At 50.8% G+C, this 14,096-nt stretch overlaps 2 protein-coding genes across 2 annotated transcripts; one reads left to right on the top strand and one right to left on the bottom strand.

The window, feature by feature from the left end:
• The first annotated feature begins 6,981 nt into the window (after positions 1–6,981).
• Positions 6,982–7,760, top strand: Tnfaip8l2 (TNF alpha induced protein 8 like 2). The gene has a single exon (XM_051156882.1). It carries the CDS (start codon positions 7,077–7,079, stop codon positions 7,758–7,760), a length of 684 nt encoding a protein of 227 aa, XP_051012839.1. The 5' UTR covers positions 6,982–7,076.
• Positions 7,761–9,136: 1,376 nt separating this feature from the next.
• Positions 9,137–13,920, bottom strand: Lysmd1 (LysM domain containing 1). Its single transcript, XM_051157692.1, has 3 exons — positions 13,694–13,920; positions 9,874–10,232; positions 9,137–9,336 (listed from the first exon to the last, which is right to left on the bottom strand). Exons 1-3 carry the CDS (start codon positions 13,871–13,873, stop codon positions 9,198–9,200), a joined length of 678 nt encoding a protein of 225 aa, XP_051013649.1. The 5' UTR covers positions 13,874–13,920; the 3' UTR covers positions 9,137–9,197.
• Between the last annotated feature and the right edge of the window lie 176 nt (positions 13,921–14,096).

Raw genomic sequence — 14,096 nt, 5'->3', positions numbered from 1 at the left:
CCTTGGCTGGCCTGAGGCTCTCTATGAAGCCCCAGAGGAGCCTCAAGCCTCAGCAATCTTCTTGTGCAGTGTCAGCCTCCCGAGTGCCAAGGGACCCATAAGCAGTGTCAAGCCTGGCTCTGATTGTAATTACTCTGAGAGAGAGACTGGGCTGCGCTTGTGATCCTCCGACCCTTGCCTCTAAAGTACCGGGATTACAGACTCACCCTGCATCGGAGCCCTTCTTCCCTTCCTTTGTGTTTTTTCACATTTATTTTGTGTGTGTGCTTTGTCTTCATGCGTGTACGTACGTGTAATTCATGCATGCGGTGCCAGTGGAGGTCAGAGGGAGTGCTGGGTCCCCTGACACCGCAGCTACGGATGGGTGGACTGTGGGTGCTGCGAACGGAACCCAGGTCCTTGGCAAGAGCGGCCCATGCTCCTAGCTGCCCAGCCATCTCACTAGCCCATTCTCTCCTTTATTTTTAATCCTGTGTTTTTGCTTTTTTGGTTCCTTTGTTTTGTTGTTGTTGTTTTATTTTGTTAAGACAGGGTTTTACTAGGTAGCCCTGGCTGTCCTGGAGCTCACTGTGTAACCCAGGCTAGCCTTAACCTCAGAGAGATTTGCCTGCCTCTTTCCCTCCCACCCCCCACCCCCCCAGTGCTGAGATTAGAAGTATACACCACCACACCGGGCTTTTCTTTTCTGTGTTTTTTTTTTTTTTTTTTTTTTTTTTTTTTTCTTTGTTTTGTTGTTTTTGTTTTTTGTTTTTTTGGTTTTTTTTTTTTTTGGTTTTTCAAGACAGGGTTTCTCTGTGTAGGCTTGGCCATCCTGGACTCACTTTGTAGACCAGGCTGGTCTCGAACTCACAGCGATCCGCCTGCCTCTGCCTCCCGAGTGCTGGGATTAAAGGCGTGCGCCACCACGCCCGGCTTGTTTTTGTTTTTTTGAGACAGGATTTCTCTCTGTAGCCCTGGCTGTCCTGGACTCACTCTGTAGACCAGACTGGCCTCGAACTCACAGTGATCCACCTGCCTCTGCCTCCCGAGTGCTTGGCTTTTCTTTTCTATGACACATGTTCCTCAACACATGCATGTGTTCCAATATCTCTTGTGAGATTTTGACATTTGCATGGACCCCACCATTTTTGGTGGGTATAGGCAGGAGAATCTGAAATTCAAGACTAGTCTGAGCAACTAAAGCTACACTGAGAAACCTGTCTAAGAAAACAAAAAAACAAAAAACAAAAAAAACAAAAACTGGGCTGGAGAGATGGCTCAGTGGTTAAGAGGGCCACCTGTTCTTCCAGAGGTCCTGAGTTCAATTCCCAGCAACCACAAGGTGGCTCACAACCATCTATAATGTAATCTGATGCCCTCTTCTGCAGATAAAGCACTCATATGCAATAAATAAATAAATCTTTATTTTATTTTATTTTATTTTTTGGTTTTTCGAGACAGGGTTTCTCTGTGTAGCCTTGGCCGTGCTGGACTCACTTTGTAGACCAGGCTGGCCTCGAACTCACAGTGATCCGCCTGCCTCTGCCTCCCAAAAAACAAATCTTTAAAAACAAACAAAACAAAAACAAAAACAAAGCAGGTCATGGTACTCTTTCCTGCAATCAGAGTTTTTAGGATGCTGAGGTAGGCAAGAGGATTTCTAGGAGTTTAGGGTTAGCCTAGGCTATAATGTGAGATCATGTCTCAAAACAAACAAGGGCTGCCCAGAAAACTCGAAGCACTAGGCTCAACCCTAACGTCAACTGCAAAAGCAGCCAAGACGTCAGGTGGCCACACCTGTCCAACTCCGACGCAGGGGGACCGTGAGCCTGAGGCTAGACAGTAGGAAAACCAAAACAGAACCAAAGTTCCAGCCTTTCCCTTGGTCCTTATGGGCGCTTGGTGTGTGACTTCTAGAGTTGGAAATCCTTGCTGGATTATTCTCCAGATTCTCATTAACCCGGAATCATTTTTCCTTTTGCTTCCACCAGGCCTTAGAGACTGTTGTCATCAGGGCTGCCAGTGACCTCCTGGTCACAGTCCCATCTTAAGCCTTTATCCTGTTGTCCCCTTTGTGGCATTTGACCCCAACAACCTCTCTCTCCTTCCTTGGAAGTCTCTCATCTTTGACCTCAGAGGGTTATTTTTCTCCTGACAGAGACAAGTGGCTTAATAAATATTTCTCAAATCTGTGAATGGCTCCCTTAGCCTCTCCTTAAGTGTGGGTGGTCTCCGAGGTCACGTCTTTAGACACCCTCTTTTGCTGTGCATTTGCTCTAACAGCGATAAGGCCCACCCCACTACTCCTCCACGACCCCCCCCACCCCCGCACCCCCTCCATTACAGCGAGTGTCTGTGTACTGTCATCAAGAAGTTCAGGTGTCCAGCTAAGGTCTCTGTTGAGCTTGAGTCTCACATAGATCATGATTTGCTGGGTACATTCATTTGACTTTTAAAAAATGTTTTATGGGGCAGGGCATGGTGGCACACCCCTTTAATCCCAGCACTTGGGAGGCAGAGGCAGGTGGATCACTGTGAGTTCGAGGCCAGCCTGGTCTACAAAGTGAGTCTAGGACAGCCAAAGTTATCACAGAGAAACCTTGTCTCGAAAAACCTAAATAAATAAACAAATAAAATAAAAAATGTTTTATTTATTTTTATGTACATTGTGTGCTTTTTTTTTTTTAAGCTTTTTTGTTTGGTTTTGGTTTTGGTTTTGGTTTTTCGAGACAGGGTTTCTGTGTAAGAGCCCTAGCTGTCCTGGACTCACTTTGTAGACCAGGCTGGTCTCAAACTTACAGAGATCCACCTGCCTCTGCCTCCCAAGAGCTCAGATTAAAGGCGTGCGCCACCACGCCCTGCTTGTTTTTGTTTTTTTGTTGTTTGAGTTTTTCTTTGTTTGTTTGTTTGTTTGTTTGTTTTGTTTTTTTAGTGACAGACAATTGTGAGCCACCATGTGGGTGCTGGGAATTGAACTCAGGACCTCTGGAAGAGCTGCTAGTGCTCTTAACTGCTGAGCCATCTCTCCAGCCTTGTCAGGGTTACTTTTAATATGTATTCACTACTCAGTTTAAAAACCGTAATTTAGCCAGGCATGGTGGCGCACTTGGGAGGCAGAGGCAGGCGGATCGCTGTGAGTTCGAGGCCAGCCTGGTCTACGAAGTGAGTCCAGGACAGCCAAGGCCACACAGAGAAACCCTGTCTCAAAAAACCAAAAAAAAAAAAAAACAAAACAAAACAGGAATTTAGTCAGGTATGGTGGCGCATGCCTTTACTCCCAGCACTCAGGAGGCAGAGGCAAGTGGATCTCGGTGAGTCCTAAGGCCAGCCTGGTCTATATAGTGAGACTGTCTCAAAAAACCCAAAACCAAACCAAACCAAAACAGCCTAAATAAATAAATAAAAACAGGAAATTTGCTCTTCCTGTTCTCCATCTTGGCGCAGGATCAGGTTGAGAAGAACAGGGCACAGGATGTTCACGTCCACACGCTCGCCTGCAAAGTCTGTGTGGGAGAGCAGAGACAAGCTGGCCCGAGCAGCCAAGGCCAGACACCAAAGCTGAATACACCAGCAAGTCCTTTGGCATCAGGAAAAATGAAAAGACTGCTGTTCACTGCAGAGGGGCCAGGGCAGACATAAAAATCCTGGAGAACGCCCTGAAGGCACTGTTACAAAAAGGGTAACTTCTCAGAGGCCTGAAGCTGCGGGGTTGGAGTCCAGGAACAGACTGAACTGGGCATCAAATACGGCATCTGTGTGGCGCTGGGTAGGCCAGGTTTCACCGTCACAGCCAGAGTGCGGGACAGGCTGCATTGGATCCAAACAGAGAACCAGCAAAAAGTCCAACAGGAGCCAGGCAGTGGTGGCACATGCCTTTAATCCCAGCTCGGGAGGCAGAGGCAGGCAGATCTCTGTGAGTTCGAGGCCAGCCTGGTCTACGAAGTGAGTAAAAAGTTCAACAGAAGTATGGTGAGTCAGCTTCTGGCAAATAAAGCCTATCCAAAGGCCAATAAATTTTTCTTAGAAAAATGTAATAAATAAATAAAAACAGGAATTTTGGTTAAAAAAAAAAAAAAAAAACAACCAAACCAGGACAACAAGGCAGGATGTCACTCTACAACCCTGCCGGCCTGGAAGTCGCTGTGCTATTTGTCACTGTGTAGCCACACTGGGCTTTTGTTTGTTTGTTTTTGTTTTTTTCGAGACAGGGCTTCCCTGTGTAGCCCTGGCTGTCCTGGACTCACTCTGTAGACCAGGCTGGCCTCAAACTCACAGCGATCCACCTGCCTCTGCCTCCCGAGTGCTGGGATTAAAGGCGTGTGCCACCACGCACGGGCCCCTCTTTCCTTCCTGAGAATGGTGTTTCGTCAAAGGGACAGAAATTCCGATACAGGCCAGTGAGATTCTGCCTCAAAGCAAGTGACCCATACCAAGTTCCTGAGTATGACATCAGAAATTTCCTCTGGTCTGCCTATGCACACACATTCATTTAAAAAAATGCCCGGGGCGTGCTGGTGCACGCCTTTAATCCCAGCACTTGGGAGGCAGAGGCAGGTGGATCGCTGTGAGTTCGAGGCCAGCCTGGTCTACAAAGTGAGTCCAGGACAGCCAAGGCTAACACAGAGAGACCCTGTCGGGGTCGGGGATGGGTGGAGATTTTATGTGTCTGTGTATGCCCAAGTGTATGCTTGCATCCTGTGTTTATGCAGGGGACTCTGGAGGCCAGCAAACATTGGAACCCCTGGAGCTGGTGTTACAGGCAGTTTTCTATACATATATATCACTTTTTTATTTTATATGCACTGATGTTTTGCCTGCATGTATGTCTCTGTGACAGTGTCAATCTTGGAGTTACAAACAGTATAAACTGCCTTGTAGGTGCTGGGAGTTGAACCCTTGTCCTCCCGAAGAAGACTCAGACCTCTTAACCACTTAGCTGTTCTCCAGCCCCAATGTGGTTGTTTTTTGAAACAGGGGTTTCACTATGCAGCTCTGGCTGGCCTGGAGCTCACTGGGTAGACCAGGCTGGCCTTGAACTCGGAGAGCCACTGTCTCTTCCTCCAGAGTGCTGGGATTAAAGGCGAGGTTTCACCTCACTGGAGACATGTCCCCCTAACAGCTACTGTACGGTCCTCTGGTGTTTCAGCTCCATGCTGCCACCTGCCGGTCACATATGAATCAGCAGCCTTAACCTTGGCACCTGCCTCCTGCAGATACCGAAGGCGGGGACAGTCTACGCCAGCCTTACCTGCCAGGGCCTCAAGATGGTTGTGATAACCCTGCCCCACTACACCGCTCGATTGTCTTCGGTACTTCCCTTGCTGCCTCCCACATTAAAAACTCTGTTTTCTCCACGGCCCTCAGTACCACAAGAACATTAGGCAGCAACAAAGAAGCAGACCACTTAGGTGGGGGCGAGCTATGAGTCCTTCCCAGCTCAGCGCGGCTGCCGCCTGTAGAATTCCATCCCTTCTGACCTTTGTCTTATTTCTAGGCTGCTCTTAGGGCACAGGGCCTTCTTGGTGACAGTTGTGATGAACCGGAGGTGGAGAGTAGGTAGGCGGGACTTGGGGTGGGGCTAGGACCAAAGGGCCTCTGACTTAGGAGCTTCTCTATTCTGTCAGTGCTGAGGGACATCCAAGGCAAGGCTGGCACCCAGCACCCGGCAGGTGAGAGAGTGGAGATGACAGAAGGGCAGATTTCTGGGGGGCAGAGCCAGGGTATTCCCACCCCTTTTACCCTTACCTTTCTTTCTATTTTGTGAAACTCTCACCTGTGGAAATCTTGTCATCTCTTCCCTCCCCTGCCCCTCCCCCCAAACACTTTCAGTGGATGGAGCGAGGGGTGTCTGAGAGTGAGACCTGGCTTGGGGTGAGGGCTGAGGGATGGAGGTGCACATCAGAGTGTGACAGAGGCTTAGGCATGTAAAATATCTTCAGACATCGGAGTTCAGTGACTCGAAGTGAAAGCTTGGCTAGGCTAGAGGTTCATGAGGATGACTGAGAGGCTAGAAAAAGAAAGCAAGTGACAGAAAGCTTGAAAGGACCGGAGAGCTGAGTGGAGGAGACGGCAGCAGGGGCCACGGAGAGCCAGGTAACAGGAAGGCGAGGCGGGAAGAAATGGATGCAGGCTCATCAGAGCGGTCACCTCCACTGTGTGGGACAGTCCGAGGAGCTCAGGGCAAGCCAGTGACAAACCAAGATGGCAGCTTCCCATTGGAATGCCTCAGCTGGGGAGAGAGGCCCCCGCTGGCCTCCCTCTGCCTCCTCAGACTCATGTTTTCATTTGGGGGGAGAGGGTGAGGTTGCTCCGCACTGCGGTCACAGCCACATCCTGCAGAGAAGGGGAGGGGGAAGTAACAAATCAACAGAAGACGGGCAGCCGGCGACCTCGGGGACCTCGGGGAGAGGACCCTGTCCTCAGGCACAGGCTGTACCACCGTCCCGGGGTGTTGGCTCTCCCTGGGGCTGAAGGTACAGGCGATCGTGAGGGGTCTGTGAGCGTGTGAGCTGACTCAGCTCTCCAGCTCCCTGCAGTCATATCTGCTAGGCCAAGTTGCTTACGATCTCTCAGCCCTGCTGGGAAGTGGTCCCACACCGACTTTAATCCCAGCACTTGGGAGGCAGAGGCAGGCAGATCTCTGACTTCAAGGCCAGCCTGGTCTACAGAGCAAGTTCCAAGACTTGGTTCCAGGGCTACACAGAGGAAACAGTCTCGGGGGTGGGGGGTGGGGCAGTTCTTTTAGCCTGGAGATTTTTCACTGTAAAATGGGACCGTTACCCTAATGGAGCTGGAAAACTGACACAGTCCATACCAAGTACTTGGCATACAGTAGGTTCTCAAAGAAAACGCTAAGGGCTCTTAGGATTCTGGAGACTGTATCTTCTTCTAAGGCTAGACGGAGCCCCCACTGACATGGGCTCGTGATCCCGAGCCTGGAGACAGGACAGCTGTGCCAATTCCCCGCCAAAGGGGCGTCATGCTCTCCATATGGCCGTAGCTCCGTCTCGCCCCTCCAGCCAGGCCTCCCCTTGCTCTTCTGGGCTGTTCTGGAGACAGCACTAGAGGGAAAAAAAAGCAGAAGCCGGGCTCACAGGATGGAGGGGGCCAGGGGAGAGGGAAGGCAAAGCCGTCAGAGCAGTGAAAATGGGGAAAAGCCGCTTCTCTCTTTTTCTCTAAGGAAGCGGCCTCTTCTGGTGACTGACCACACGCCCACCCCAAGTACCATGGAGTCTTTCAGCTCGAAGAGTCTGGCTCTACAAGCGGAGAAGAAGCTATTGAGTAAGATGGCTGGACGGTCAGTGGCTCATCTCTTTATCGACGAGACCAGCAGCGAGGTCCTAGACGAGCTTTACCGGGTGTCCAAAGAGTTCACGCACAGCCGGCCCAAGGCACAACGGGTGATGAAGGACCTAATCAAGGTGGCTGTCAAGGTGGCCGTGCTGCACCGCAGTGGCTGCTTTGCTCCCGGGGAGCTGGCTCTGGCTACACGGTTTCGCCAGAAGCTACGGCAGGGCGCCATGACGGCGCTCAGCTTCGGGGAGGTGGACTTCACCTTCGAGGCTGCCGTCCTAGCGCGTCTGCTCATCGAGTGTCGGGACATTCTGCTGCAGCTGGTGGAGCATCACCTCACGCCCAAGTCACATGACCGCATCAGACACGTGTTCGATCACTATGCTGACCCTGACCTGCTCGCTGCCCTCTACGGGCCTGACTTCACTCCGCACCTGGGCAAGATCTGTGCCGGGCTCCGGAAGCTGCTGGACGAGGGCAAACTGTGAGGCCCCGCAGGCCAGCACGCGGGGCTCTGGCAAAACCACTGACCGGGCAGCTGAGGCTCCCTAACCCTGCACAGCCGCGTTCCCGTCCCCTGGCTTCGTTCTCTTCCCGGGGCGTTGCTGACACCGACGCCACCCCCACTCCCAAACTGCTGGCGGAGAGAAGCGCGCTGAGCTGAGCGAGCTGCTCTCCCAGGCAGTGCCGGCAGAGGAAACAGCTGACTGAAGAAGTGAAACTAGGCTCTGCTTCTCCCAGCAGGGCTGCCCGGAACAGGGGCGCCTCCTCCTCAAACCCAAGGAAGGGGACACTGAAGGCCAGGAGCAGGTGGCCATCAGAGACCTCCTGGGTGTCCCGGAGCTGGCGGCAGCTCTCGGACACATACCAGAGGCTTCGTTCCAGGGTTCCTAGCCGGGGCTGGGGGAGGGGAGCTACAGGGAAATAAAACCACCAAACCATGCACAGGCTCACTGTTTAATCTCTGTAGCGCCACACTCAGGCAGAGGCCAAGAAACGTATCTCAGCTCTCCGCATGCCGGAGCAGGACACAGGCAGACTCCCAGCACCACTGGCTACCATGTCTATTTCCTCAGCTTAAGGAACGAAAGACAAACTGTCCTGCAGATCAGGGCTTCAGATTACAGATAAATACGAAGTGAGAACAAGGCATAGGCAGTCTTGGGGGTGTGTGACAAAGACACGTCTGCGACTGTCCTCCTCTGACCCCCACGGCATCGTCTTCCACCCCTTAACCTCACCGTGGGCCGAGCAGAGGAGAGGAAGAAGGGTGAGGTGGTGGCCTGGAGAGAGCTCAATCGGCACCTACCCCGCTGCTTCTCCTCAGAGCCAGGAGGGGTAAACAGTTTAGGAATTACTTAATTCCGACTGAGCCCTATCCTTTAGAGTGGCGAAAGGGCCAGCACAGTGCACCCTTCCACCGCACTGACCACTGACTCTCCCGGCCTCCGCAGCGCTTGGCTAGGAAGGTGAGAGAGGTGAGGAGCCAGTCGCCCCTCACTCGCTGCTCTGGTTTTCCCTCTCTTCAGTGATACGGAAATCCCATTTTCTTTTTCAGTTAAGAGGAGGAAGGAGTTGGGTATAGCAAATAAATATTACTTCAATATAGCACCAAATAAATTAGGTAACATCACGGGAGACGGAGAGGGGTTTATCTGCTTCCTTGCTCTAAGGCCAAGGAATAGTAAAAGGGACAGCAAGGGCACACAAGGACCTCTGCATCTAAAGGACAGCTCCAGATTCAGCCCATTCCCTACTCTACCAAAAAGTGTCCCTGGCTGAGGAAATCTTGAGAAAGAGGTTGGGCAAGAGGGCTGGAGGGAGGTGAGGCAGGCTGGGAGCGTGTGCTTGAGCCTCGCCTCAGACTCCTCTCCCCTCCAGCTGCTCCTTCAAACACCCAGCTTCTCTCGTCAGTTCTGGGAACATCAGAGTTTAAAGATTTCATCTTCCTGGTCCCGTAGTGTCTGGGTCCGAGATGTCCGGGTTAGAGGCACAGGACCAAGGACGGCTCGCTGCTGCATCCGAGGGGAGCTGGGGAAGAGACCTGCATCCTCCTTGGGTACCCTACGGGTGAAGAAAGGGAAAAGGAGCAACAAATAGCAGCAAGAACCCAAGAATGGGACAGTGTAGTGGGGCGCTGCCCTCCTCTCTGCATAAGCTGGATGGAGTCTCAGTGTCTTTTGGGAAACTAGCCCTGGGCCTGGAGAGATGGCTCAGAGGTCAAGAGCACTGGCTGCTCTTTCAGAGGTCCTGAGCTCAATTCCCAGCAACCACATGATGGCTCACGACCATCTATAATGAGGTCTGCTGCCCCCTTCTGGCCTGCAGACACACATGCAGTCAGAATACTGTACACATAAGACACAAATCTAAACAAACAAAAAACTAGCACTAACATTTCTGCACAGTTCTTGCATTAGGGAGAAGACAGCACCCACGGAGCCCATCTTCACCCCACCTCATCCCACTCCAGCTGCCACTGGCTCTGCTCACACAGTCTTGTAATCACACGGGGAGAAAGATCCCGTCTTGCTTCCTCGGCGGCACTTTGGCTACTTATTAGTTTATGCAGGGACCCACAGGGGCCGGCTGGAGACTCACCCACTTTCCCCTTTTCTCAGCTTCCGGGTGGCAGCCTTCTTTGACAGGCTGATCTGTGAGTCAAGCTTCTTAAGAAAATCAGAGGCAGAGAGGTCATGGATGGGCGTGGAGGTTTCCGGGTGGGGTGGGAGGGGCGCGCCATTGGCCGGGCCTGGACTGGGCTGCTGACTCCTCCCCTTCACTGGCTGTGAGCCGGCAGCATCCTTACTTGGGCTGACCTCTTCTCCATCGTTTTCCTCCTCGGAATCCAAACCATTAAACAGGTCTCGGGGCTCTGTCAGGATGGGGATGTAGACAGTTTTCCTCAGGAAGATGGAGTCGTTGGTATAAAGGCGATTTGTACGCTTAATTTGTTCCATCTTAAAAAAAAAAAAAGAAAAATCACCTGACGTCAACGACTGACAGTAAAATACACTGATCTTATATAACATATCAAGCTTTTTTCTTTTTTTCCCTTTATTTTCACTATGTAGGCCAGGGGAAATCTTGGGATCTGTCTGGTTTAACATCTCAAACTTTTATTATTGGTGTATGTGCTGGGGAGACATGCACACTTGGGTGAGAAGCCTGAAGTCTGCCGTCCCTTTCTTTTCTTTCCTTCTTCTTCTTTTTATTTAATTTTTTATTTTTCTAGACTCGCTTTGTAGACCAGGCTGGCGTCAAACTCACAGCGATCCATCTGTCCCTGCCTCCTGAGTGCTGGGATTAAAGGTGTGCACCACCATATCCGGGCTCATACTTTCTAGTCTTAAGACACCTTCAGGGCTGGAGAAATGGCTCAGAGGTTAAGAGCACTGGCTTCTCTTCCAAAAGTCCTGAGTTCAATTCCCAGCAACCACATGGTGGCTCACAACCATCTATAATGAGATCTGGTACCCTCTTCTGGGCTGCAGGTGTACATTCAGGCAGAACACTGTAAAATACATAAATAAATCTTTAAAAAAAAAAAAGACACCTTCACATTTCTAAAAATTGAGAGGAAAAAGAAGAAACTAACAATCAAACCAACCCACAACCCTTTCATTTATTTATTTATTTTGATTTTTCGAGACAGGGTCTCTCTGTGTTAGCCTTGGCTGTCCCAGACTCGCTTTGTAGACCAGGCTGGCCTCGAACTCACAGTCTCTGGGATTAAAGGCGCCTTTCATTTATTTAAACACTACCAAGACAGGCGTGGTAGCATAAGCATATAATCCCAGCCCTCTGGACATACAGTGGGAAAGAGCTTGAATTCAAGGTCATTTTTGGGTGTATGAGTTTGAGGCTAGCTGGGGTTCCTTGAGGCCTTGTCTGAAACAAAACAAAACAAGCTACTAGTTTTTGAAGTCCTCCTAACTAGCCAAGGCTACACAGAGAGACCCTGTCTCGAAGAACTGAAAAAAGAAAAGAAAAGTCTTCCTAACTAAAGCTGAGGGGCTGGAGAGATGGCTCAGTGGTTAAGAGCACTTGCTGCTCTGGCAGAGGAGGGTTCAGTTCAGCCATCTGTAACTCCAGCTCCAGAGGATCTGATGCCCTCTTCTGACCTCTGTGGACACCAGGTACACTCATGGCACACAGACATACATGAAAGCAAAACACTAAAGCTAAATTTAAAATAAAAAAACAAATAAAGCTGAGGCAGGTATGGTAGGGCACTTTTTATTGAGACAAGGTCTCTCTGTGTAGCCCTGGCTGGTGTGGAACTTGCTGTGTAGACCAGGCTAGCTCCACCTGCCTCTGCTGCCCCGGGTCCCCGAACTGGGGTTAAAGGTGTGAGCTACCACTCCCCGCTAATAGTGCCTATCATTTCCCCAGCACTTGGAAAGCAGAGGCAGGCAGTTCTCCGAGTGTGAAGCCAACCACGCTACATACTGAGACCTTGGCTAATGATAGACAGACAGATAGACAGGCAGACAGACAGATCAATCTGGATGGGTGTATAGTTATAGCTCCATAGTACAGTGCTTGCCTAGTATGCGCAAAGTCCCTAGCCGACCTCCAATAATAAATAAATAAAAATCTCACATGTAGCCGGGCGTGGTGGTGCACACCTTTAATCCCAGCACTTGGGAGGCAGAGGCAGGAGGATCACTGTGAGTTCGAGGCCAGCCTGGTCTACAAAGTGAATCCAGGACAGCCAGGGCTACACAAAGAAACCCTGTCTCGAAAAACCAAAAAAAAAAAAACAAAAAAACAAAACAAAACCAAACCAAAAACTCACATGTGTTCTCACATTCTTGCCCACAAACACCACACTTAACTGCTCTTCCTCTTTCAAGGCCACATGTCTTTACTAGAAAAATCAATCTGATTAACCCTCTAGCTCGCTTAGCAACTTCCTATGGCTCCTCGATGCCTAAACAATAAAATTCAAATGAGGATTCGAGGACTTTCTCCAGGCAGCCCCCACAGGAAGTGTCTAGCCTTGTCTCTTTTCTGCACTCTACCACTGAGCTACACCTTTACCCTCCACCTCACCAGTTCCTTTGGGCCCGCTGTGTGTGTGTAGCTGGCCTGGAACTCCAGCCCTAGCCTTCGCATGCTGAGGGCTGAGACGATAGGTTTGTGTCACCATACTTGGCTTTCAGACTTCCCTCCCCCTACACCCGCCATGTTGAGAAAGGGTTTCTCTGTGTAGTCCTGTCTGTCCTAGAATTCATTGGGTAGACCAGGCTGGCCTTGAACTCAGAGATCTGGCTGCCTCTGCCTCCGAGGGTTGGGATTAAAGGTGTGCGTTGTCATGCCCCATCCATGTGATTGGACACTATGCCAGAGCTGAGAGACATAAAGTTAAAAGGAAGTTATTTCTGCTCGGAAGCAGTTTGGGGACTGCTAGGAGACGAGGATGTAAGCAAGTGGGGGGACTGCTAGGAGACGAGGATGTAAGCAAGTGGGGTCAGCAGACTTGACGAAGGGAACACAGAGGGAGAGCTGTAAGTCTCCAAGGCCCATGGCAACGCTGCTCCTAAAGCCTACACTGCAGAACGGAGTGGTCACACTCCAAATCTCAGCACTCATGAGGCAAGAACACTGTAAATTCCAGGCCAGCTTGGGCTACACAGCAAAGAACTTACTAGAAAATCCACCCTCCCCCCAAAAAGCACATCAACTAATATTCACTTCCAAGCAAAAATCAGCTGGACGGTGGTGGCGCACGCCTTTAATCCCAGCACTCGGGAGGCAGAGAGGCAGGCAGATTGCTGTGAGTTTGAGGCCAGCCTGGTCTACAGAGCGACTCCAGGACAGCCAAGGCTACACATGGAAACCCTGTCTCGAAAAACCAAAACAAACAAAACAACAACAACAACAACAAGGTAGCTCTTTCTTACTTGCCGTAAATGTTTAGTCACTCTCTGTTTTGTTTTTTCTGCATGGCTAATTGTATGGGGCCCGAGAGTCAGACAGATCTGACACTCGAGTTATTTGACCTCTCTTTTTATTTTATTTTTTTAAGATTTATTTATGTTATGTCCTATTACAGATGGACATGAGCCACCATGTGGTTGCTGGGAAACTGAACTCAGGACCTCTGGAAGTGCTCTTAACTGCTGAGCCATCTCTCTCGCCCTGGTTAACAGACTTAAGTTGATAGAAGCCCCGCCCCCACACCTCCCCCACAATCCACAGGCTCTGCTCCTCCTACTGGGATAGTAGAGCAGACGCGTCCCAACTAGATGGTGCTACACTGAGATGTGAAAACAAACTACGGGAGGGGGGAAAAGAAAACAGACCATAATATAATTAGACTGTCGGAGGCGGCGGCTTAGCGGGCCACCCACTTTCTCCTGGGCACCGCATCTCTCCTAAATGGTCACCCACATCTCAATCCTACAAGACTCACCGTCACCCCATATTTGAGGGCTAGTCCTGCCAAAGTGTCTCCAGGCTCCAGGTGATGCTCCAGGCGTCTTTCCCTCACCGGGGAGCAGGATGACTGGATCAGGCTTCCGTAAGAACGCGCACGACTGCCGTGCAGCAGCCCCGAGCCCCCGAGTGGAGGCTGTCTCGAGGGAGAAGCCATCTCCTCGGGCTGCCAAGATCTAGGCTCGCAACCGAGCAAAGCCCAGCTAAGTGGCCAAAAATGACGGCCAAACCCAAGGAACGGGTATTCAAGGGATTCGTTTTCTCTTCTCTCCTCCCTCTTCAGTTTCCCCGCTCTCGAGAGACTACATTCGTCGTCCTCCTCCTCTTGCTGCTGCTTACCGAGCGTGGGTTACAGTCCGCACCCTAAGAAGTATGCCAGG

The sequence above is a fragment of the Acomys russatus genome, chromosome 15, assembly GCF_903995435.1.
Source record: "Acomys russatus chromosome 15, mAcoRus1.1, whole genome shotgun sequence".
NCBI lineage: Eukaryota > Metazoa > Chordata > Mammalia > Rodentia > Muridae > Acomys > Acomys russatus.
The sequence above is the reverse complement of the archived record's forward strand: the minus strand, read 5'-3'. Positions and strand labels throughout refer to the sequence as shown.